The 25,414-nt window shown below is 43.0% G+C and overlaps 1 protein-coding gene across 1 annotated transcript in view; it reads left to right on the top strand.

Annotated features, from left to right (window-relative positions):
- Nucleotides 1-5,551: 5,551 nt before the first annotated feature.
- The window catches only part of TTLL13 (tubulin tyrosine ligase like 13), a 54,170-nt gene continuing 34,307 nt past the window's right edge, over nt 5,552-25,414 (top strand). Inside the window, exons 1-6 of the mRNA XM_075342798.1 lie at nt 5,552-5,632; nt 8,978-9,266; nt 11,311-11,351; nt 12,271-12,389; nt 12,472-12,602; nt 16,194-16,350. Of these exons, the coding sequence (XP_075198913.1) occupies nt 8,998-9,266; nt 11,311-11,351; nt 12,271-12,389; nt 12,472-12,602; nt 16,194-16,350 (717 nt within the window). The 5' untranslated portion in view covers nt 5,552-5,632; nt 8,978-8,997. The remainder of the gene's footprint in view (nt 5,633-8,977; nt 9,267-11,310; nt 11,352-12,270; nt 12,390-12,471; nt 12,603-16,193; nt 16,351-25,414) is intronic.

Below are 25,414 nucleotides of genomic sequence, written 5' to 3'. Positions count from 1 at the left end.
ACTATGGAACATGATACCCAGAAGCAGTTCCCCTAAGAAACTCCTCCGCGAGAAGATAGCCTATTAGTTGGTCAATATCTTTGCTCGGACGGGACAACTGAAAGAGATCCTGACTAAACAAGGAACTCACTTTATAAGAAAGGTGTGTGAGTTGGAAAAGTGGAGAGATTTAATAAAACCTTAAAGATTATGCTTAAGAAGGTCATAGAGATGGATGTCTGGGATTGGGACTGTCTGCTCCCATATTTACTGCTTTCTATCCGAGAGGTTCCACAACCCCTACCGGTTTCTCTCCGTTTAAACTCCTGTATGACCAACATCCGCAGGGTCTCCTAGATATAGCAAAAGAGACCTGGGAAGCAGACGTTACACCCCCCCAGAGCGTTATCGAGCACGTCGCTAAGATGCAGGAGAGAATTGTGAAGGTAATGCCCATCGTAAAGGGGCATCTACTCCAGGTTGAAGAGGCTCAAGTAAGGGCCTACAATCGGTCAGTCAGGGATCTGATACAATTCAGCCCTGGTGACCGAGTGCTCGTGCTAATTCCCACAGTTGAAAGAACGTTTCTGGTCAAATGGCAGAGCCCCTATGAAATGGTAGAGAAACTTGAAGAGGTGAACTACAAGGTTCATCAACTCAGAAGATGGAAGCTGAACCACATCAATCTTATAAAGCCATGGCAAGATAGGGAACCGTTGAGACTTCATGCTTAGTCGCCAAGCTGGAAGCTGACATTGAAGAGGTCACCGTGGTGGTGTCGCTGTGGAAGGCCCAAAAACAACAGTGCTGAAAGTTGCTCCAGCGGAACAGGGACCTATTCTCGGAATTGCTGGGGTGTACCCAAGAACACAAGGTTGTAATGGAACCATATGTGTCGATGAACTCGAAGTGCTATCCGATTCCTGAGACCAGGCGATAGTTGATCTCCACAGATAACCCACAAAAAGAGGAATTAAATTTTCCCCACAAAATTCAAAAATAATTCAAAGCAAGAAAAGGGCAACAGTGTTTACCTGCCCAGGCCAAAAAATCAAATGCACTCACAGAATGCAGCAATACCCCTTAATGAAGATGGAGGCAACAGGTGCAAAACACAGATGGATCAACCACTCACACACTGCTAATCCATGGAGGGGGTGATTGCTTAGTATTAAAATTGCACACAAATGGCTTGTATTGGGCGCCGTGTAGGTGCACAGTGTCTGGCTTACAGCCTATTAGTGATGCCCATACTATTAGAGTAGGCGGGCTGCCCAGCACTTATATAGATAAATGCACCACACAGGAACGGAGACCCTAGTTTACAAGCCTACATTAATGGACCTGACTGCATCCAGTATAAAAATAAGATAAGTGCAAAATATATATATATATATATATATATATATATATATATATATATATATATATATATATATATATATATATATATATATATAAAATATATATGAGGTATAAGTTAATATTTTGGCCAAAATACACAAGCTCGCAACCCAAACGTCAAGGTTCCTCATATCTTGCGACTCCCTATACTGATATAAAAGCTAAACCACAAAAAGAGGAATTAAATTTTCTGCCCAAAATTCAAGAATAATTCACAGCAACAAAATGGCAACAGTGTTTACCTGCCCTGGCCACAGAAACAAATGCACTAACAGGATGCAGGAAAACGCCTTAAAGGCTACTTTCACACTTGCGTTGAACGGCATCCGTTGCATTGCGTTATGTAACGCATGTGACGGATGCCTTGCAAATAGTGTGATAATAAGGGCAACGGATTCCTGGGAAATAACGTGTTGCGTTAAGTTTTCTAGCCGCGCGAGAGAGAGACCCCATCATCACCGCACACGCAGGCACTACTGCACTCATCATCATCACACACATCCCGGCACTACCGCCCCCATCATCACCGCACACGCAGGCACTACTGCATTCATTATCATCACACACATCCCAGCACTACCGCCCCCATCATCATCGCACACACCGGCACTACTGCACTCATCATCACACACATCCCGGCACTACCGCACCCATCATCACCGCACACGCAGGCACTACCGCAATCATCATCATCACACACACTGGCACACCGCACCCATCATCACCGCACACGCAGGCACTACCGCACCAATCATCACCGAACACGCAGGCACTACCGCCCCCATCATCACTGCACACACACAGGCAATACCTCAGTGACGTCCCCGCTGACAGCGCGACTCCCTGCAGTTGCTGCATGGAGCTTACAGCGAGTGGCGGTGTTCTACTGCCGCTCCTGTCAGCTTCATGTAGCAGAGCTGGATGCGTCGCGGGACCTCGTGTGGATTGCGCTGGACCTGGAGGGGTATTTGGGGATTTTAATAAAGTGGTGAAAGAGGGTGTTTTTTGTCGATTATAAAGTATTTTTTCGGGTGTATGTGTTTATTTACTTTCACTTACAGGTTAATCATGGAATGTGTCTCATAGATGCCTGCCATGATTAACCTAGGACTTAGTGGCAGCTATGGGCTGTCATTAACTCCTTACTACCTCGATTGCCACCGCACCAGGGCAATTCGGGATGAGCCGGGTAGAGTGCCGGGACTGTCGCATATAATGGATGCGGCAATTCCGGGCGGCTGCTGACTGATATTGTTAGGCTGGGGGGCTCCCCATACGTGGAGCTCCCCATCCTGAGAATACCAGCCTTCAGCCGTGTGGCTTTACCTTGGCTGGTATCAAAATTGGGGGGGACCGCACGTCATTTTTTTAAATTATTTATTTATTTATTGTACTGCACGATATAGACCCGCCCAACGGCGGCTGTGATTGGTTGCAGTGAGACAGCTGTCACTCAGTGTGGGGGCATGTCTGACTGCAACCAATCATAGGCGCCGGTGGGCGGGGAAAGCAATGAATACGAGATGGAATAATGAGTGGCCGGCATTTTCAAAAGCAGGAGAAGTCGCCAGAGGAGTGTGACAGCCGTACAGCGCCGCGCTGGTGATTGGTGAGTATGATAGAGGGAGTGAGAGGGGGGAGAGAGACCAGGAGTGATTTTAAATCATTTAGATCGTTCTGCTGGACATGCTGAGCATGCGTGATGGAATCTGTCAGTGGATTCTGCCGCTTAGTGCATTGCGGCGGAATCTGCCCTCACAGACAATCATTAGACACCTTTGCGGATTCTAACGGAATCGTCAAAGTGCATAATTTTAACGGCCCAAAAAACGCTACATGCAGCGTTCCCTCTGCCAGATGCTGCGTCAAAATAACGACACAGCGCCGTCCAGCGGATGCAACGCAGACACTTGCATTACGATGCGTCGTCAATACAAGTCTATGGAGAATAGCGCAGTGCCTTAACGGACTGCGCTATTCTCCATAGCGGCGGATTGCGCTGAACGCAAGTGTGAAAGCAGCCTAAGCCCTTTCCTCCCCATGCGATTTTCCATTTTTCATTATTTTTTTTTTGCTCCCCTTTTTTCCATCAAGCTTGCGACATGAGGGCTTCTGTTTTGTGGGACAAGTTCTACTTTTAAATTAAATCAAAACTTTTACCATTATAGTGGGCTGGAAAACGGCAAAAAATTCCAAGAACAGAAATCTTGCAAAAAAAAGTGATTGCTTTGGGGGAATTCTATTCACTGTGTTCGCTATATGGTAAAACTGTTGTGTCAGTGTGATGCCTCAGGTCGGTATGAGTTCGTAGACACCAAACATGTATAAGTTTACTTTTCTCTAAGGGGTTAAAAAAAAATCAGCTGTTAGTCCAATAAAAGTGGTGCACTGTTTGCGCCATTTTCCACAATCTGTAGCGTTCTCATGCTATCTTATATAGGGATAACCAATTAGCTGAAACACCGCGATTGCAGCCTGAATGGCCACGTTATGTGGATTACTAAATGGTTGAATAGAAGTTTATCAATCAACATAAATTGTAACCTCCACAGCTACAGCCGCAGTTTGATCAGTGCAGAGTATCATGCAAAAAAACATCACCGTTCTGCAAACGACCAGAGATTTTTCTTTTTACCTCTACCACAATCTTATCGCCTTGCACCAAATGACAGTGACTCAGAATAATCAGTCATTTAATTATGTGTAAATTTGCATTTGTCGCACTTTGTAGATAGTGTTTTTAAATAGCATGTATTTTCCCTATAGAGATAGCTAATTGGCTGATAACATACGCTATTTAAGCATTACTCACACATTGTGGCAAGTGTACATCCATGTATCAATCTAAGGCTGTTAACAGGATACCCATTCACAATCTAGCATAGTATAAACGATATGTATATTCATGGCTAAAATTTCTACCTTTTGTATTTGAAGGAGTCTTATGAAATTATAATATATATTATTCATTATTTGAAAATTATCCAATACTTCTAATCAAGCGCTATCGTCCTACACATCTTTGTGTGTCAACATCATGTAACACTGCACTTTTTAACGTGTTCTGTATATGTTTGGTAAAAAAACTTTTTCACCTTTTTTGTACTTAATCATAACAATGTATGTAAAGCTCTGTGGAATTAATAGCGCTATATAAGTGAATAAATATTATCTATATATATATATAATTGCCTTATTCTGTCTGTCTGTCTGTCTTGCTCCAAAATTACGTCATTACAGTGACAACCGTCGCCACACCGCACGCGCTAAAGAGCCTGCGACCAACGGCTCAGCTAACCGAACAGCCCGAACTACGGGCCGACAGGACGACGCCCGACACTTTTCCCCGCACCCACACGGAGCCCCGACTCCCCAGTGAGTGCTGCAGCCCCGGGAGCCCACACCGGCAACCCAGCCGACACATACCCACCGCTTGCCTCCGCCCCCCGCACACATTACCCCACTCGGCTCCACCCCCCCTGCACTCCGCCCTCTGCATGTATACACTGAACACACACACACACGCACGATTAGTCACCTGTCCCCAGCACTGACGTCCTCAGCGCCATGGCCCCGCTCGGCTCCGCCCCCCCACACTCCGCCCTCCGCATGTATACACTGAACACACACACACACACACCATTTTAAAACCAATAAACAATTATAAGAATACTAAATTAAACCTAACCCATCCAGTCCATTCATTACCTTATTATTCAATCTGCTAACCTACATACACATTCTAGACTACCCGATACGTTACAATCGGGCCACCTTCTAGTTATTATATATTAGTGTATAGTAGTATACATCAGAATATATCAGTATATATTAGTATATATATATATATATATATAGATATATATATATATAAAAAAGAATATAACTGCATATATTAGTATATATTAGTGTATAGCATAGCCACTATATATGGCAGTATACATCAGTATATAATAGCAGCATACATCAATCAGTCTACAGCAGTATATATGTATGCACATGTGCTCTCTGCTCCTCCTTGTCCTCGCAGGGTGGTCGTCCCCTGTGTATGGTGGTTCCCCCTTGTCACATGCTCACTCTCCGGTATCGCCCCGGCCACAGTATTCTCCACAAGGCGCTCGGATTTGCCATTACTGCCCTGAGCAGTGACCCGAAGTCCCGTCCGTCCACCCCGCCCCCAGCTGTGGCGGCTATGCCCGGTTTCCATGGTTACCGAGAAGTTGTTGTCCCTGGGAGGCCCGGGAGTCGGGTATGTATCTGCGCTATGTATGAGAGTGAAGAGGTAAAGCTCCCGGAGACTACGGACTTCTGTACGGTAGGACCGGCGATGGCGAGAACTGAAGCAAAGCGTCCATAGCAACGGCCCGCAGCCGTGTGTGTAGGATGAAAGTTTTATAAGTGCTGTGCGGGCTCAGTTACAGCAGTGATCAGTCCTGTGTGCGAATCCATGCTGGGGCCGATGTACAGTATATACAGGGGCTGATGTGTATACAGGGGCTGATGTACAGTATATACAGGGGCTGATGTGTATACAGGGGCTGATGTACAGTATATACAGGGGCTGATGTGTATACAGGGGCTGATGTGTATACAGGGGCTGATGTGTATACAGGGGCTGATGTACAGTATATACAGGGGCTGATGTGTATACAGGGGCTGATGTACAGTATATACAGGGGCTGATGTGTATACAGGGGCTGATGTGTATACAGGGGCTGATGTGTATACAGGGGCTGATGTACAGTATATACAGGGGCTGATGTGTATACAGGGGCTGATGTGTATACAGGGGCTGACCTGGGGCTGATGTATATACAGGTACTGGAGCTGATGTATATACAGGCGTAGGGGCTGATGTATATACAGGTACTGGAGCTGATGTATATACATGCGCTGGGGCCGATGTATATACATGCTCTGGGGCCGATGTATATACATGCGCTGGGGCCGATGTATATACATGCGCTGGGGCCGATGTATATACAGGCGCTGGGGCTGATGTATATACAGGTGCTGGGGCTGATGTATATACAGGTGCTGGGAACGATGTATATACAGGTGCTGGTGTTGATATATAGAGAGAGGCTGTCACTGATGTATACATAGGTGCTGGCGCTGATGTAGATATAGGTGCTGGGGCTGATGTATACATAGGTGCTGGTGCTGATGTATACATAGGTGCTGGCACTGATGTAGATATAGGTGCTAGGGCTGATTTATACATAGGTGCTGGCGCTGATGTATATATAGGTGCTGGGGCTGATGTATACATAGGTGCTGGTGCTGATGTATACATAGGTGCTGGCGCTGATGTAGATATAGGTGCTAGGGCTGATTTATACATAGGTGCTGGCGCTGATGTATACATAGGTGCTAGCGCTGATGTATACATAGGTGCTGGCGCTGATGTATACATAGGTGCTGGCGCTGATGTATACATAGGTGCTAATGCTGATGTATATACATGCGCTGGGGCCGATGTATATACATGCTCTGGGGCCGATGTATATACATGCGCTGGGGCCGATGTATATACAGGCGCTGGGGCTGATGTATATATAGGTGCTAGCGCTGATGTATATATAGGTGCTAGCGCTGATGTATACATAGGTGCTAGGGCGGATTTATACATAGGTGCTGGCGCTGATGTATATATAGGTGCTGGGGCTGATGTATACATAGGTGCTAATGCTGATGTATACATAGGTGCTGGCGCTGATGTAGATATAGGTGCTAGGGCTGATTTATACATAGGTGCTGGCGCTGATGTATACATAGGTGCTGGTGCTGATGTATACATAGGTGCTGGCGCTGATGTATATATAGGTGCTGGGGCTGATGTATACATGGGTGCTGGCGCTCATGTATATATAGGTGCTGGGGCTGATGTATACATAGGTGCTGGGGCTGATGTATATACAGGTGCTGCGGCTGACATATATACAGGCGCAGGGGCTGATGTATATACAGGTACTGGAGCTGATGTATATACATGCGCTGGGGCCGATGTATATACATGCTCTGGGGCCGATGTATATACATGCGCTGGGACCGATGTATATACAGGCGCTGGGGCTGATGTATATACAGGTGCTGGGGCTGATGTATATACAGGTGCTGGGAACGATGTATATACAGGTGCTGGTGTTGATATATATAGAGAGGCTGTCACTGATGTATACATAGGTGCTGGCGCTGATGTATATATAGGTGCTAGCGCTGATGTATACATAGGTGCTGGCGCTGATGTATACATAGGTGCTAGGGCTGATGTATATATAGGTGCTGGCGCTGATGTAGATATAGGTGCTAGGGCTGATTTATACATAGGTGCTGGCGCTGATGTATATATAGGTGCTGGGGCTGATGTATACATAGGTGCTGGTGCTGATGTATACATAGGTGCTGGCGCTGATGTATATATAGGTGCTGGTGCTGATGTATATATAGGTGCTGGAGCTGATCTATACATAGGTGCTGGGGCTGATATATATGCGGAGGTGCTATTTGAAAAGAACAAAACACCCCTAGGGAAGCTTAGAGGCAGCTTTTTCACTGTGCTCTGGTAAGACTGATATGTCTAACCTGATCACACTGAGATTTCATTACTGTCATAAAAAGTGCTGTGCGAGAGGGAGAACTGTGCTTTAATGTCATTATATACAACATTGTGGATATTATCAATCCCAGGTATCAGGGAATAATGAGCTGATACCTGGGTTAGATGCAGAATGCTGTATGTGCCACGCTGCAGCTCTCGTCTCACAGCACTGTCTTGTCATTATATTATGAATGTCTTGACAGAGGACAGCGTGCGAGCAGCTTTTCACACCCTTCTGCATCTATCCCAGTTATTATATCATTATTTCCCCATGCCTGATATTGATGCAGCGCTTGCAGTGACAGTGTGCACCAGCAGTGAGATCTCAGTGTGACCTGATTAAATATATGACTCTTATTATATCAGAGTGAAACAGGTGTTTCATAACTTCTCGGGGGCATTTGCCTTTTTTCACCTGTATAACCCCTCTAGTTTATGAATGGGCAACCGCATACAGGGTAAAAAGTAAATGCTCCCAGAGAAGAATCTCACTATTGCTAGCTTCATTAAAAGGGGAAATAAGTAAAGAAACTTTACAAGCTAATATCTTCACAACAGAAACAAGAAATAAAAAAATAATAAAAACTACGCTTTATGTATTATGTCATCCACTTTATCATGCCTTGGCCAGTTTAGTATGTAAACAGTGGTGAAAGGTTCTCTTTACGTGACTAAAGTAAGATCGCTGAAACTTGACAGGTTTTGTGACACTAGTGATCTCGCTACGTGTGACACATAGCAGCGACCAGTCCCCCGCTGAACTTCCTGGTTCATTTTTTGATCGTTGGTGTCCCGACCATGTAGCGACGTACCAGCGATCCTGACCAGGTCGTATCGTTGTCGGGATCGCTGGAACATCGAGACGTGTAACGGGACCCGTAGCATTTTTCTTGGAAAGTTGCCTCCATAGTTTTAGTAGTGGGTGCGGGGAAGAATTCTGTTGGAGTTTCCCATCATTTTACTCTTTCATTATATCATCTGTTTATTTTACAGCTTAAGTGTTGGCTTATACAATGAAAGTTGAGACCCGAGTGTGCAGTGAATCAGAGGATGATTCTGGGGAAGATGATGAAGATGAGGAAGAATCAGAAGCCGAAAGCTTGAGTCGAACAATCCCAGCAGACAAGGAAACCAAAATTAAGACTATAGACCCTGAGCAAAGTAATTTATTAGAGGAAAGTCAAACTCAGGACACGTGGGACCATGCAACTGAAGAGACAAAGACAGAATTCACATCAGATACAACAGACCAGTCTAAAAAGAAAAAGAAGAAAAAACGCAGGTGTTTAGCCGATATTGGAATCTGCCCTATAGACATGTGCCTAAAGGCCACTTTACACACAGAGATAAATCTGCTGCAGATCTGTCGTTGCAGTGAAATTGTGGACAATCAGTGCCAGGTTTGTGGCTGTGTACAAATGGAACAATATGTCCATGATTTCACTGCAACCACAGATCTGCCAAAGATTTATCTCTGTGTGTAAAGTGGCCTTTAGGCTCCATTCACACATCCATATGAGTGTTACCATCCGAGAAGCAGAACTACCGTATTATTTTGTTTTATAAGACACACCGGATTATAAGACGCACCCCAAATTTGGAGAAAAAAAAGGGAGAAAAAAAATATATAGGGTCTGTTTTATAATCCGGTGGTGTTTTATCAGGTAGAGGAGGCAGCAGCGGAGCGGGGGTCACAGGAAGCAGGAGCAGTACTGGAGTACTGCAATGCTACCAGTGGTACAGAGGGGGGCCCAGATACTCACTGCGGACGCAGCTCTGAACGGGGCTGGTGACATGGCTCTGCTGTGCGGGGATAGTGACATGGCTCTGCTGTGTGGGGCTGGTGACGCGGCACTGCTGTGCGGGGCTGGTGACGTGGCTCTGCTGTGGGGGCTGGTGACGCAGCTCTGCTGTGCGGGGCGGGTGACATGGCTTTGTTGTGGGGGCTGGTGACGCAGCTCTGCTGTGCGGGGCGGGTGACGCGGTTCTGCTGTGTGGGGCTGGTGACGTGGCTCTGCTGTGCAGGGCTGGTGACGCGGGAGGCGGTGAGTCACCGGCCATTCTGAAGATGTCGGTGGTGAGGGCTTCAAATAATGGCGGCCGGAGTCGGCGCATGCGCAGATGAGAGCTTCAGCTGAGAGCTCCATCTGCGCATGCGTTGACTCTAGGCGCCATTATTTGAAGCCCTGACTGCCGACATCTTCAGAATGACCGCCCGCCGCACAGAGCAGTTCCGCACAGAACAGAGCAGAGCAGCCCTGCACAGAGCAGAGCCACGTCATCAGCCGCGCACAGAGCAGAGCCACGCCTCCCGATGCACAGAACAGCGCCGCACAGACCAGCGTGGGCAGCACACCGCATACCATTGCCCCTGCCTCCTTGGACCCCTCTTCACCACCCCCCGTTAAACTACATTCAGATTTTAATACGCACCCCTCATTTTCCTCCCAAATTTTTGGGAGGAAAAGTGCTTCTTATAGTCCAAAAAATACAGTATGTTTTCTCAGATCTCATCCTAGTTACTTCTTACTTGCATCATTTTTTTTTCATCCCTTCTTTTTTTACTCAAGCAGTAGACTGAACCTTTTTATCCATTTAACTCTTAATATATTAGCTAAAAACAAATGAAACTTTGATGGCAACTAAAGTATAAAGTCTATCTTCCTAGATTCATCCATGTCTCATGGATTCCCATAATGGTTAGATCCCCAAGATGGACGAGAATAAGACATGTTTTTTCGTCTCACAACAGACGGATCCGTTTTTAAAACTATGTATATGGATCAATGAAACTCTATGGGTCAGTGATCTGTCCGAGAAAAAACACGGACAATAGTAGGACGTGCCACACGGATGTGTGAAAGTAGCCTTACTATCTGATAGGAACAATATATGGACATCTGGGACATCTTTCTTATAACTTGTTATTGCCATCACACCTGTAAGACAACATTGCAGTTACTAATGTCCTGATTAGCTGACCCGCCTGTACATAAAAAAGGGCTGAATAACCTGTTAGATTCATTTTTCAGGACATATTTGTCCGCTGTTTTGTGGTTTAGATTGGTTGGAACCGGCATGCTGAGTGCCCTGCACTCCTGGGATATAGTAGAGTTATAGCTACCAGTCATATCATCAATCATCATAAATGCGCCATCCCCTGGCAAGCAGGAAGCCGGGAGGATAGGGAGCGCTGCGCTCCTGAGCAAAGAACGCAAGAAAAGCCTTTGAAACACTATAAAGACAAGTCACAAAATAGCCGGTTGCAGATGCCAAGACCCCAACCAATCATTAGATTAATACTTTTTTTAAATTTTTTATTTTAGGTTAATTGGTATCAATTTAACCAGCTGCAAGTATGAGAGCGGTAAGTGGACTAAATACAGTTGTATACTTATAATATCATACCTTCTGATCCGTTTACCCCATATTATCATTAGACCCTTTTTTTATGGAGCCCTATCATTTTCCTTTCCCCTTTATTGAGGCACTTTTCCTTTTTTTGACCAAAAACTGTTATATAATTTGCATGTTCTTAATATTGCAATAAATATAATATTAGGGGATCTCTGTTTACGCTATTTTTTGGGTGTTATATTATTACTAGCTGTAGTACCCGGGCATTGCCCGGGATAGTAACTGTCTCTCTGTCTCTCTCCCAGTCTCTGTCTGTCTGACTGTTTCGTTACCTGTCTGTCTCTGCGTGTCTGTCTGTGTCTATCTCTCTGTCTGTCTCTGTATCAGTCTCTCTCTATGTCTATGTGTCTGTCTCGCTCTATCTCTGTGTCTGTCTCTCTCTATCTCTATCTCTGTGTCTGTCTCTCTGTATCTCTGTGTCTGTCTCTTTCCCCGTCTATCTCTTTTCCCGTCTGTCTCTTTCCCCGTCTGTCTCTTTCCCCGTCTGACTCTTTCCCCGTCTGACTCTTTCCCCGTCTGACTCTTTCCCCGATGTCAAGAGGAAGAACGGTCAGGCATGTCGCTTCCAATCCACTCAGCATCTAAATATTGTTTCACCAACTTTGTCAGTCCTTAGGGGCATATAATGCAAGATGTTGACAGTTACATTGATGATTTTCTATGATGAAATGTTCCCTGTGTTGAAATATCATCTTGCATGTGTGCTTTACCATATAAAAGCTGAGCTCTATTCACACTGGCTTCCATTCATGATACGGATCTGTTGAATGCCTTATGATCTGTTTTTCCTCCAGTGATACTTTCAATAATAAAATTGGTATGGATGAGGTAGCGATGTTCTGCGTCCTCAGCATCTGCTCTCATTTCAGTCCGTCGCGCTGCGCGTGTTAGTGGGCTGAAGGAAGTCGGAGACGAAGAGGAATGGACGGTTTACTGGACAGACTGCTCGGTCTCACTGGAGCGTGTAATGGACATGAAGAGATTCCAGGCAAGTTTTCCGGCAAATAGGTTTCCATACAGAAATATTCCAATTTTTCTTCTTTATCACTGAATATATATTTTCTGAACAGAAAATTAACCACTTCCCAGGAATGAGTGAGATATGCAGGAAGGACTTGTTGGCAAGAAATATGAATCGTCTACTAAAACTTTTTCCAAAAGACTACAACATCTTTCCACGAACATGGTGCCTTCCTGCTGAGTGAGTACCACATTTTGACTGCAGTTTTGAGGGTCCTTTTAATATTTATAAGCCTCCAGTTCCCAGCACTTTTAAGGGAAATCTGTCATGTCCCCAAACCTTCAGATGTGGGGTTAATCTGCAGGGTAATAGCGTTCTAAAGCTGTGCAGCCGCTGCACTTAACGCCCTGTTACCAGGAGGAAATTACCTTTATTCCTCCTGGCAGCCTCGGGCTTTCAATTATAGAGGCGCGACTTCAGTCACCGCTCAGTTCACAGTGAGCAGCGGCTGTAACTTCACCCCAGCACTGTCTGACAGCCGGCTCTGTACAGAGCTAGCTGTCAGTCAGTGCCAGGGGCATGGTTACAGTCGCTCGCTACTGAAGCCACACCGGCCATTTCTCTATGGCTGAAAGCTGGAGGCTGCTAGGAAGAATTTGAACTTGAAAAGTTCCCTTTAAGGGGTGTTCTGGAATGAGAACTATAACAATAATGGGCTGCTATGGTCACACCAGTTTATATTCTCTCATCCTAAAGAATTGGGTCAATTATGCAACTCACACTCTGATCTAACTCTGATTAGAGTGTGATCAGAATGTGATCTGATTTTCTCGGATGAGAAGATGGAGAATTTTTTTTCCCCCCAACTGTGACATGAAGCGATTTTTTTTCCCGTGTACCGACTCGGTCTGAGCAAAAAAAAAAAAAAACGGACAGGTGCACAGCTCCATAGCATAACATGGAGTACAATCCGATGTTTTATCACTTGCGAGCACTTAGGGTTTGCAATCAATTTTTGATCAGTTGAGGTTTGAGCTGGAGAACACGCTAATCAGGAGAAATAAATGGCTTTGGAATTACTGCAAGTCCACCATCATTTTCATTTTTTAATCAGGCACAGTGGCCTTTCCATATGAACATCTGCGCTTGGTACCCCAGGCCATCACATTTACAATACAGCGCTACCGTTCGATCACTGATAGCCTATCATGCCATATGGTGCCTTTATACAGCAGCATGTTACAGAGACCATATACTCACTTCAAGAATATCTCAGAAATGTGATGGAGCATGCTGCAATTTATTTTCTGTCTGATTCATACACAACCCTATACAAAAAAACAACATATCCCTCCATATAAAATTAGATTCATATGGTGTCATGTTCTGTGGGTGCAGTATTATGGCTCTGTGTAAGTTATAAGGTGTCGTAATACACTTGTGTGACGAGGGCTGTGCCTCTACATCAAGGTCTGCATACATGTAAATGATCACAGTTATGTAAACTTTTCATAAAGCAATATTACAAGCAAATATAAGAGACTGTATAACATGATATATCAGAGAAATATGATTGTTTCTACACTGATGAATCACTTCTTCTACTCGTCTCTGCCTCCCGAACTCACCTTTCACTCTCACAAAACACTATCAATCAGTCTTGATGTGCTGACTACTTACTGAGAAATCAGATAACAGCTGCCTATTGAAGTCTATGGAGAGGGGAGTGTGAGAAGGAATGGGAAGCAGTGTGTGAGAGAACCAGAGACACACACAGATGGTGCTGCTAGTTCTAATAAGTTCAAGACAACATTTGTGGAGTAAAAAAATACTCAACAAGAAAAACAGTGATTTCAATATATAAAAATAGTTTATTGAATAATTATTATAAAAACATGCATGTCAAAATTCATAAAATAGTAATGGTACTTCAAAACAGCAGATAGGAGAGGAGGAATCCTTTATGTCTCTGTGTACTGTGTATAGAAGACATCAAAGCACCAAGTCTCCTACCACCAGCTAAGAAACAACTGTAAATCAAAGATACTGCATACCCAGGGGAAAACTGTTGAAACTGCCGTGTATAAGTCATATAATAATGTTATTTCTCATGTATAGTGATGGGTGAACTTGCAGATAACCAAGACCGGCCATCCTAAACAGCTTTTTAAAAAAATCCGGTTCTGGCCCATGAGTGATCTTGTGTATCTGGCCGGATGCTTGTCCCCATATAAGTCAATGGGGACCAGAATCCAGCAATTAAAAATGGTGGTAGAAGGGATAGGGGGATAGGAGCAAGCACGCTTTACTTACTGAGTCATCAGCGTGGCTGTAACTGATCCCGCGGCCTCTTATTCACTTCAAGGGCCCCGCATTAGCCTTCATGCATATGCACTGCTTTCCTCGCCCATCAGTGTCTGTGATTGGTTGCAGTCAGACGCACCCCCAGTCTGTGTGACAGTGTCTGATTGCCTGCAACCACAGACCCAGTCTGCGCGTCTATCGTGGTATAAAAATAAATAAATAAAATATTTGGTGTAGGGTGCCCCATAATATGATACCCAGCACAGATAAAGAATACGGCTACAGCCCCCGGTCGTGTACTTATCTTGGCATGCGGCTTTTTTGAAAAAAAATATTTAAATAATTTAAAAACGACGTTCAGTTCCCCCCAATTTTGATACCCAGCCATAATAAAGTCCGACAGCTGGGGGCTGGTATTCTCAGGTTGGGGAGACCCATGCTTTTTGGCCCCTTCCAGCCTAAAAATAGCAGTCTGCAGCCGCCCGGGATTGTCGCATCCATTAGATGCGACAATCCCAGCACTTTACCCAGCTCTTTCCGACTGCCCTGGTGAGGTGGCAATAGGGGTAATAATGGGGTTAATGTCAGCTCACAGGTGCTACTCAGCCCTAGATTAGGAATGGGAGGTGTCTATGAGATACCACACTTACTAATCTGTAAGTGAAAGTAAATAATCCTTTATTTGGAATAAAAGACAAAAAAACACCCTCTTTCACCACTTTAACCCCAAAACACTCCTGAAGTTCCGACGTAATCCACACGAGATCCCACGACGATTCAGCTCTGCTACATCTGAAATTACAGTGTGCGATCATAGAGCATGGTAAGTTATCTTGACTGGATAACCCGCTTTAAACACTTTATTTCAGGAGATAATTTACATTGTGTACTCAATGTTCAAATTGTCAATAATGTCGACTAAAACTGTAAGCGTTAAAATTTTCCTGTTGATCTTCAAAAAGTCCTTCAAGTCTGTATTGCTATATACTTGGATGAGCAGACTTATGCTAAATGCACAGTGTTTATTTGGTGTAAATTTCCAGTGCTGATTTGCACGCGGAAAATCCACAGTGCAATACAGTACCAGATAGGTTAATAGGATTTTAAAAAACTCATGTAGACATTGTGGAAATTTTCTGCACATAAATTAACCTGCTCTGCGCACTTTAAAATCCGCCGTCTGTCAATTCTTTGCACGGGATTCATTGCGGTCCTAGATCTTACAATGAATAGGGTGAATTTCTCAACAACATCCCCATATAATAAGTGTGGGTTTTATTGCGGAATTACAGCAGAAACGCAAAAGAAAATCCACCTCAAATCCACAATGTGTGCAATTGTGCATGTACCCTTAGATGATGCATGAACTATGGGCTCATTTCAATCTGCTGAAGATAATTTTCCATCAACTTGTCAGTTTATGAATAATTCTTAAAAATTACACTTGCTTTATTTCTGTACTGTGGATATGAATTTTATCAATGTTTATTAATATCCAGCTTGATCTTTTCTCTACTTTTACTGCAGTTATGGTGATTTACAAGCTTATTGTCGCACAAAGAAAAACAAGACTTACATCTGCAAGCCTGATAGTGGCTGCCAAGGCAGGGGTATTTTTCTATCCAAAAACATGAAGGACATTAAACATGGTGATCACATGATCTGTCAACAATATATTTCAAAGGTAACATGAATTTTATTGTCAGTGTTATAGTGTTTTCCATTAGTAGAGCCAAGAAAGCTGCCATGAGACATCCTAAGGTTGTGTGGTCAGTTTCTCTCTCTCTTGTACCACAGCACGTTTTGTGTTGGTCCAACTGCTGATGGGTCTCTTGTCTTTCCTTTGTTTTTCATTACTGTTTCACTTTTATTCAGGTGTGTACACTTCCTTGTTTTGTTTGCCCTAATACATCTTGGGAGAGGCTATTTATACTTACTACTCACATGCCTTCAGTGCTGGCTATATTTCTAGATGGATGGTTGTCTGGAGACCCAGCTCCTCAGTTAATGATTCTTTCTGAGTTATTGGCATTGCTCTTCCCAGCAGTTTGTTTGTGTGATTCCCTTCCCAGTTTTCTCCTATTCAGTTTATTTTCGGAATTGGAGGGTTTACACGTATTCTGTTATTCTTTTGGGTTTCTTTTGTTTTCCTTTATCTTTCTTGTATGACTGTGTTTACACGTCCTTAGCCCTGTGTCTCACCTTCTGCCTGTGTACACTTTCATTTATGTCTTCTGTTGGTTTGTGTTACACTTGGTTTAAAGCTGAGGGTGCAGTTAATGACACTTGGGGTCAGCCGATGTTGCGTGAGGGCGCCATTGCGTTATCTCAGGGCACCAACATTCGTGGTCAGGCAGGGACAAACCAGGGTCAGGTATCAGTTAACTCCTAGTCTGTATAGAGACCTGTAGATTGCAGGTTTAACATCTCGGGTACACAGCACAAGAGATCCAGTAAAACATAACCTTTAATAGGTGTCAATAAGAATATTAATTTAACCTAAAACAGATACTTCTTACATAGTTACATAGTTACTTAGGTTGAAAAAAGACCTAGGTCCATCTAGTTCAACCTTCCTCCACCAGTTCTACATTTAGTCACTAAGTCATTTATAACCAACAATGTTTTGTGTACTGAGGAAATCATCCAGCCCTTTTTTAAAAGCTGTTATAGTATCTGCCATTACTACCTCTTGTGGTAGGGCATTCCACAGTCTGACTGCTCTAACTGTAAAGAACCCTTTCCTATTTAGCTGTTGGAATCGCTTTTCTTCCACTCGCAGTGAGTGCCCCCTGGTCCTTAGTATTGTTTTTGGAAGAAATAAGTCATGTGCCAGTCCTTTATATTGACCACACATGTATTTATACATATAAATGAGATCTCCTCTGAGACATCTTTTTTCTAAGCTAAATATATCTAACTTTTTCAACCTGTCATCATATGGGAGGCCTTACATTCCTTGTAATAGTCTAGTTGCCCGCCTTTGAACTGACTCTAACTTCTGAATGTCCTTTTTAAAATGTGGAGCCCAAAACTGGATCCCGTATTCCAGATGTGGCCTTACAAGTGATTTATAGAGGGGTAACAATACGTTGGGATCACGGGATCTAATCTCTCTTTTTATACACCCTAAAATCTTGTTTGCTTTAGCAGCTGCTGCTTGACATTGAGTGCTGCTGCTCAGCTTATTTGTAATGAGAATACCCAAGTCCTTCTCCTGTTCTGTAGTCCCGAGTTTACTTCCATTTAATGTATATGCAGCTATAGGATTACTCCGTCCTAGGTGCATTACTTTACATTTATCAACATTAAATCTCATTTGCCAAGTATCTGCCCATTCTGACATCTTAACCTGATCTTTTTGTAATATTGTACTATCCAGGTCAGTTTTTAATATCCTACATAGTTTGGTGTCATCGGCAAAGACTGACACTGTACTATCAATCCCATCCACAAGGTCATTAATAAAGAGATTAAAAAGAATCGGTCCAAGCACAGATCCCTGCGGCACCCCACTGCTGACTATAGCCCATTTAGAGAATGTACCATTTATGACTACTCTTTGTTTCCTATCTTTTAGCCAATTCCTTACCCAGTTGCATATTGTGTCCCCTAATCCTTGCTTCTGGAGCTTTAGTATAAGGCTATTATGTGGTACAGTATCAAATGCCTTTGCAAAGTCCAAATAAATCACATCAGCTGCATTACCAATATCCAGGTTTGAACTTACCCCCTCATAGAACCCCAACAGGTTGGTTAGACACGACTTATCTTTCATGAATCCATGCTGTTTGTCAGTTATCATATTATTTTCTGCAATATATTTTTGCATGTCATCCCTTAAAATGCCTTCAAAAACTTTGCATACTACTGATGTCAGGCTTACTGGACGGTAGTTGCCTGGATCTACCCTCTTACCTTTCTTAAATATCGGTACCACATCAGCAATCCTCCAATCCTGAGGCACCAACCCTGTTACAAGTGAGTCTAAAAAGATGAGATACACGCGGTCTGTCGATTACGGAGCTCAATTCCCTCAATATTCGTGGATTAATGCCATCTGGCCCTGGGGATTTGTCAATGTTTAATTTACTCAGACGTAGGCGTACTTCATCTTGTGTTAAATTAATTATATCGGGTGGTGAACTTTGATTTTTCACTTGTTGAATGATCCCTGGTACAGTCAGTTCCTTGGTGAATACAGATGAGAAATCCTTATTTAATATCTCAGTCTTTTGTTTGTCCTCTATAACTAACTTGTTATTATATTTTAAGGGGCCGATACTATCCTTTGTTTTCCTTTTGGCATTAATGTATTTATAAAAGATTTTGGGATTTATTTTAATGTCATTGGCGATTTTTGTTTCAGTAGCTAATTTTGCTTGTTTGATTTCTTTTTTACATTTCCTATTGATATCTTTATACTTCTGAAATGCTATTTCTGTATTCTCAGCCTTTAAGATTTTAAATGCCCTTTGTTTTTGTTTTATTATACTTTGTACAGTCTTATTTATCCATAGTGGTTTCTTTTTATTCCTGGACATTTTATTACCAGAGGGTATACGTTTTTTACAGGACTCTAGTAGTATATCCTTAAACTTACCCCATTTATGTTCGGTATCCCCAGTTATTATGACTTTGTCCCAATCTACACATTTAGGCTCTTCCCTTAATTTGTTGAAATCAGCTTTCCTAAAATTCCAGGTTTTAGCATTCCCCCTTTGAAATGTTCTATTGAATATTATGTTGAAGCTTACCATATTATGATCACTGGTGCCCAAATGCTCCCGAACCTGTAGATCTGAAATTGTATCCGGTCTATTTGACAGGACCAGATCTAGCAAATTATCTCCCCTGGTCGGTTCACCTACCATCTGAGAGAGGAAATGGTCTTGAATAGTAGATAAGAACTTACAGCTTTTAGCAGAACCAGAAGATTCTATGTCCCACTGAATGTCTGGATAGTTGAAATCCCCCATAATAAGAACCCGATTATTATTATTAGCTGCCTTTTCAATTTGTTCCAGCATTTCACCCTCTATTTGTTGAGGTATGTTAGGAGGCTTATAGCAAACTCCAATTAGCATTTTTCCATTATTCCCCTCCCCATGTACATTTACCCATACTGACTCTACATTGTTGCTGTTCCCCTCAATGTCATCATACAACACAGGTTTTAGGTTAGATTTAATAAATATACACACCCCACCACCTTTTTGGCCTTTCCTGTCCTTCCTAAATGTACTATAACCCTGTATGTTTGTCACCCAGTCATGGCTTTCATCCAGAGAGAGAGGGGAGCCAGCACGATCTGAAATTGGCATGCATCATATAAAAAGTGAAAATTCACAGATTTATTCCAACTGTACTACAATAAAAAAATGAGATTTTTTAGCAAATAATTGATCAATTTTTTGAGCCACCCCTGCCAACGTCACGGCAAATCTCAATAGGGGGGTCCTACTCTACATTCTGTATTTCATGTGCCATGCGGCCTCCTAGATAAAGTTAAAAGCAGAACCATAATAGAGCACACATACCTGTAACCTGTATATAATCGCTTCTATGTTGCAAAAAAGGCACTTGTGGATAGAGACCAGCCCAGGTCCCAGCATGTGGAGCAAGCTCTGCACCATACCAGGACTATATCAGAACTGATCCTCCCAGTGCCAAACAGCAACCATTGATAAAGGCGGACCAGATCCAAGATGGTGCTTAATTAGCATTGCCTGTGGAAAGGGGTGAGGTAACTGAATCTGAACAGCTACCAACAGGAGGAATACATAGCAAACCAAAATCAGGCGTGCATGGCATGGTGGTGACCGGCCACCAGAATTTGTAGCATAACTACGACCAAACAGAGAGAGAGGGGAGCCAGCACGATCTGAAATTGGCATGCATCATATAAAAAGTGAAAATTCACAGATTTATTCCAACTGTACTACAATAAAAAAATGAGATTTTTAGCAAATAATTGATCAATTTTTTGAGCCACCCCTGCCAACGTCACGGCAAATCTCAATAGGGGGGTCCTACTCTACATTCTGTATTTCATGTGCCATGCGGCCTCCTAGATAAAGTTAAAAGCAGAACCATAATAGAGCACACATACCTGTAACCTGTATATAATCGCTTCTATGTTGAAAAAAAGGCACTTGTGGATAGAGACCAGCCCAGGTCCCAGCATGTGGAGCAAGCTCTGCACCATACCAGGACTATATCAGAACTGATCCTCCCAGTGCCAAACAGCAACCATTGATAAAGGCGGACCAGATCCAAGATGGTGCTTAATTAGCATTGCCTGTGGAAAGGGGTGAGGTAACTGAATCTGAACAGCTACCAACAGGAGGAATACATAGCAAACCAAAATCAGGCGTGCATGGAATGGTGGTGACCGGCCACCAGAATTTGTAGCATAACTACGACCAAACAGAGAGAGAGGGGAGCCAGCACGATCTGAAATTGGCATGCATCATATAAAAAGTGAAAATTCACAGATTTATTCCAACTGTACTACAATAAAAAAATGAGATTTTTAGCAAATAATTGATCAATTTTTTGAGCCACCCCTGCCAACGTCACGGCAAATCTCAATAGGGGGGTCCTACTCTACATTCTGTATTTCATGTGCCATGCGGCCTCCTAGATAAAGTTAAAAGCAGAACCATAATGAGCACACATACCTGTAACTTGTATATAATCGCTTCTATGTTGCAAAAAAGGCACTTGTGGATAGAGACCAGCCCAGGTCCCAGCATGTGGAGCAAGCTCTGCACCATACCAGGACTATATCAGAACTGATCCTCCCAGTGCCAAACAGCAACCATTGATAAAGGCGGACCAGATCCAAGATGGTGCTTAATTAGCATTGCCTGTGGAAAGGGGTGAGGTAACTGAATCTGAACAGCTACCAACAGGAGGAATACATAGCAAACCAAAATCAGGCGTGCATGGCATGGTGGTGACCGGCCACCAGAATTTGTAGCATAACTACGACCAAACAGAGAGAGAGGGGAGCCAGCACGATCTGAAATTGGCATGCATCATATAAAAAGTGAAAATTCACAGATTTATTACAATTTATATCCTTAAACTTACCCCATTTATGTTCGGTATCCCCAGTTATTATGACTTTGTCCCAATCTACACATTTAAGCTCTTCCCTTAATTTGTTGAAATCAGCTTTCCTAAAATTCCAGGTTTTAGCATTCCCCCTTTGAAATGTTCTATTGAATATTATGTTGAAGCTTACCATATTATGATCGCTGGTGCCCAAATGCTCCCGAACCTGTAGATCTGAAATTGTATCCGGTCTATTTGACAGGACCAGATCTAGCAAATTATCTCCCCTGGTCGGTTCACCTACCATCTGAGAGAGGAAATGGTCTTGAATAGTAGATAAGAACTTACAGCTTTTAGCAGAACCAGAAGATTCTATGTCCCACTGAATGTCTGGATAGTTGAAATCCCCCATAATAAGAACCCGATTATTATTATTAGCTGCCTTTTCAATTTGTTCCAGCATTTCACCCTCTATTTGTTGAGGTATGTTAGGAGGCTTATAGCAAACTCCAATTAGCATTTTTCCATTATTCCCCTCCCCATGTACATTTACCCATACTGACTCTACATTGTTGCTGTTCCCCTCAATGTCATCATACAACACAGGTTTTAGGTTAGATTTAATAAATATACACACCCCACCACCTTTTTGGCCTTTCCTGTCCTTCCTAAATGTACTATAACCCTGTATGTTTGTCACCCAGTCATGGCTTTCATCCAGCCAGGTTTCCGTAATGCCCACCACATCATAATCCATGGTTGACATAAGAGTCTCCAATTCATTCATTTTGTTTGCAAGACTTCTTGCATTTGCCAGTAGACATTTAATCCTATTAACACCTTTATTACTCCTAGCCTCCCTACGTTCCTTGTATGTCCCATCCCCCCTAATCCTTCATTGACCCCTACCGTCTCACTGTCTCTATCTGCTCTATCTCTCCCCTTATTTGCTCCACTACCCTCCCTCCTCCCCGATCCTAGTTTAAAAGCTCCTCCATCCGTCTGACCATTTTCTCCCCCAGCACAGCTGCACCTTCCCCATTGAGGTGCAGCCCGTCCCTACCGTAGAGCCTGTAGCCGACTGAGAAGTCGGCCCAGTTCTCCATGAACCCGAACCCTTCCTTCCTGCACCAATTTCTAAGCCACATATTTATCTCCCTAAGCTCCCGCTGTCTTTCTAGTGACGCTCGTGGCACAGGTAGTATTTCTGAAAACACCACCTTGGAGGTCCTGGACTTCAGCTTCTCTCCTAGTTCCCTATAATCATTTTTAAGGACCTTCCACCTGCCTCTAACTTTGTCATTAGTACCAATGTGCACCATGACCGCTGGGTTTTCCCCAGCCCCACCCAGCAATCTGTCTATCCGATCCGCAATATGCCGAACCCGAGCACCCGGCAGACAACACACTGTTCGGCATTCACGGTCTCGGCGACAGATGACCGTCTGTCCGCCTAATTATAGAGTCCCCTACCACCAACATCTGTCTGGGCTTTGCTGCACTCCTATTTCCCTCCTTCCTACAGCAGTTGTTTTCCTGGTTGCTAGGAGCAACATCCTGCTGTAATGACCCTAGTCCAGGCCCTTCATTCCTAATATCAGCCAAACAGGCATATTTACTAGGTTGTGCCAGGTCTGGACTAGGCTCCCTGACACTTTTCCCCCTACCTCTTCTTCTAACTGTTACCCAGCTACCTACCTCTGGGTCCTGATCTTCCCCACCTCCACCCTCCTCCATATCACTGGCCCCAGCCAGAGAAAGCTCAGTGAGCTCTAAACTCCTCTCCAGGTTTGCAATGCCCCTTAGTGTTGCAAGCTGCTTATTTAGATCAGTTACCTTGGCTTCCAAATACGCAACATGCTTGCATCGAGTGCAGACATAGTCACCCTCGAACGGCTGCTCAAAGCATGCATACATCTGACAAGATACACACCTGGTAGCATTGTCCATGGAGCACCTATTAAATGGGGATCAACGTTAAAGTAGTAAAACAAAGAGAAAAAAAAAACAATGGAAAACGTATAAGGATAAATTCAAACTATGTTCTTGTGTCAAACTATGTAATTGTGTTGAAACTATGCACTTATCTTAAATTCAGCACTTTACTTCAGTTCAGCACCTCGCACACTCAGCACCTCGCTTGCACTGGCTGGTTTATATAGATGTACAATGACTACCAGAAGCTGCTAGAAGCTTCTAGAAACAGGTGTGACTAATCCTACTAATTAAATCACAAGACTAACTTTTTTATTTATTTATTTTTTTTTCCTTTTCACAGAATCACAAACAGACACACAATTCCCTAATGAAATTCAACAATTACAGTTATCACCACTATGTAATTGTGTTGAAACTATGCACTTATCTTAAATTCAGCACTTTACTTCAGTTCAGCACCTCGCACGCTCAGCACCTCGCTTGCACTGGCTGGTTTATATAGATGTACAATGACTACCAGAAGCTGCTAGAAGCTTCTAGAAACAGGTGTGACTAATCCTACTAATTAAATCACAAGACTAACTTTTTTTTTTTTTTTCCTTTTCACAGAATCACAAACAGACACACAATTCCCTAATGAAATTCAACAATTACAGTTATCACCACTATATAATTGTGTTGAAACTATGCACTTATCTTAAATTCAGCACTTTACTTCAGTTCAGCACCTCGCACGCTCAGCACCTCGCTTGCACTGGCTGGTTTATATAGATGTACAATGACTACCAGAAGCTGCTAGAAGCTTCTAGAAACAGGTGTGACTAATCCTACTAATTAAATCACAAGACTAACTTTTTTTTTTTTTCCTTTTCACAGAATCACAAACAGACACACAATTCCCTAATGAAATTCAACAATTACAGTTATCACCACTATGTAATTGTGTTGAAACTATGCACTTATCTTAAATTCAGCACTTTACTTCAGTTCAGCACCTCGCACACTCAGCACCTCGCTTGCACTGGCTGGTTTATATAGATGTACAATGACTACCCGAAGCTGCTAGAAGCTTCTAGAAACAGGTGTGACTAATCCTACTAATTAAATCACAAGACTAACTTTTTTTTTTTTTTCCTTTTCACAGAATCACAAACAGACACACAATTCCCTAATGAAATTCAACAATTACAGTTATCACCACTATATAATTGTGTTGAAACTATGCACTTATCTTAAATTCAGCACTTTACTTCAGTTCAGCACCTCGCACGCTCAGCACCTCGCTTGCACTGGCTGGTTTATATAGATGTACAATGACTACCAGAAGCTGCTAGAAGCTTCTAGAAACAGGTGTGACTAATCCTACTAATTAAATCACAAGACTAACTTTTTTTTTTTTTCCTTTTCACAGAATCACAAACAGACACACAATTCCCTAATGAAATTCAACAATTACAGTTATCACCACTATGTAATTGTGTTGAAACTATGCACTTATCTTAAATTCAGCACTTTACTTCAGTTCAGCACCTCGCACACTCAGCACCTCGCTTGCACTGGCTGGTTTATATAGATGTACAATGACTACCCGAAGCTGCTAGAAGCTTCTAGAAACAGGTGTGACTAATCCTACTAATTAAATCACAAGACTAACTTTTTTTTTTTTTTTCTTTTCACAGAATCACAAACAGACACACAATTCCCTAATGAAATTCAACAATTACAGTTATCACCACTATGTAATTGTG

The sequence above is a fragment of the Anomaloglossus baeobatrachus genome, chromosome 4 (genome assembly GCF_048569485.1).
Source record: "Anomaloglossus baeobatrachus isolate aAnoBae1 chromosome 4, aAnoBae1.hap1, whole genome shotgun sequence".
NCBI lineage: Eukaryota > Metazoa > Chordata > Amphibia > Anura > Aromobatidae > Anomaloglossus > Anomaloglossus baeobatrachus.
The sequence above is the reverse complement of the archived record's forward strand: the minus strand, read 5'-3'. Positions and strand labels throughout refer to the sequence as shown.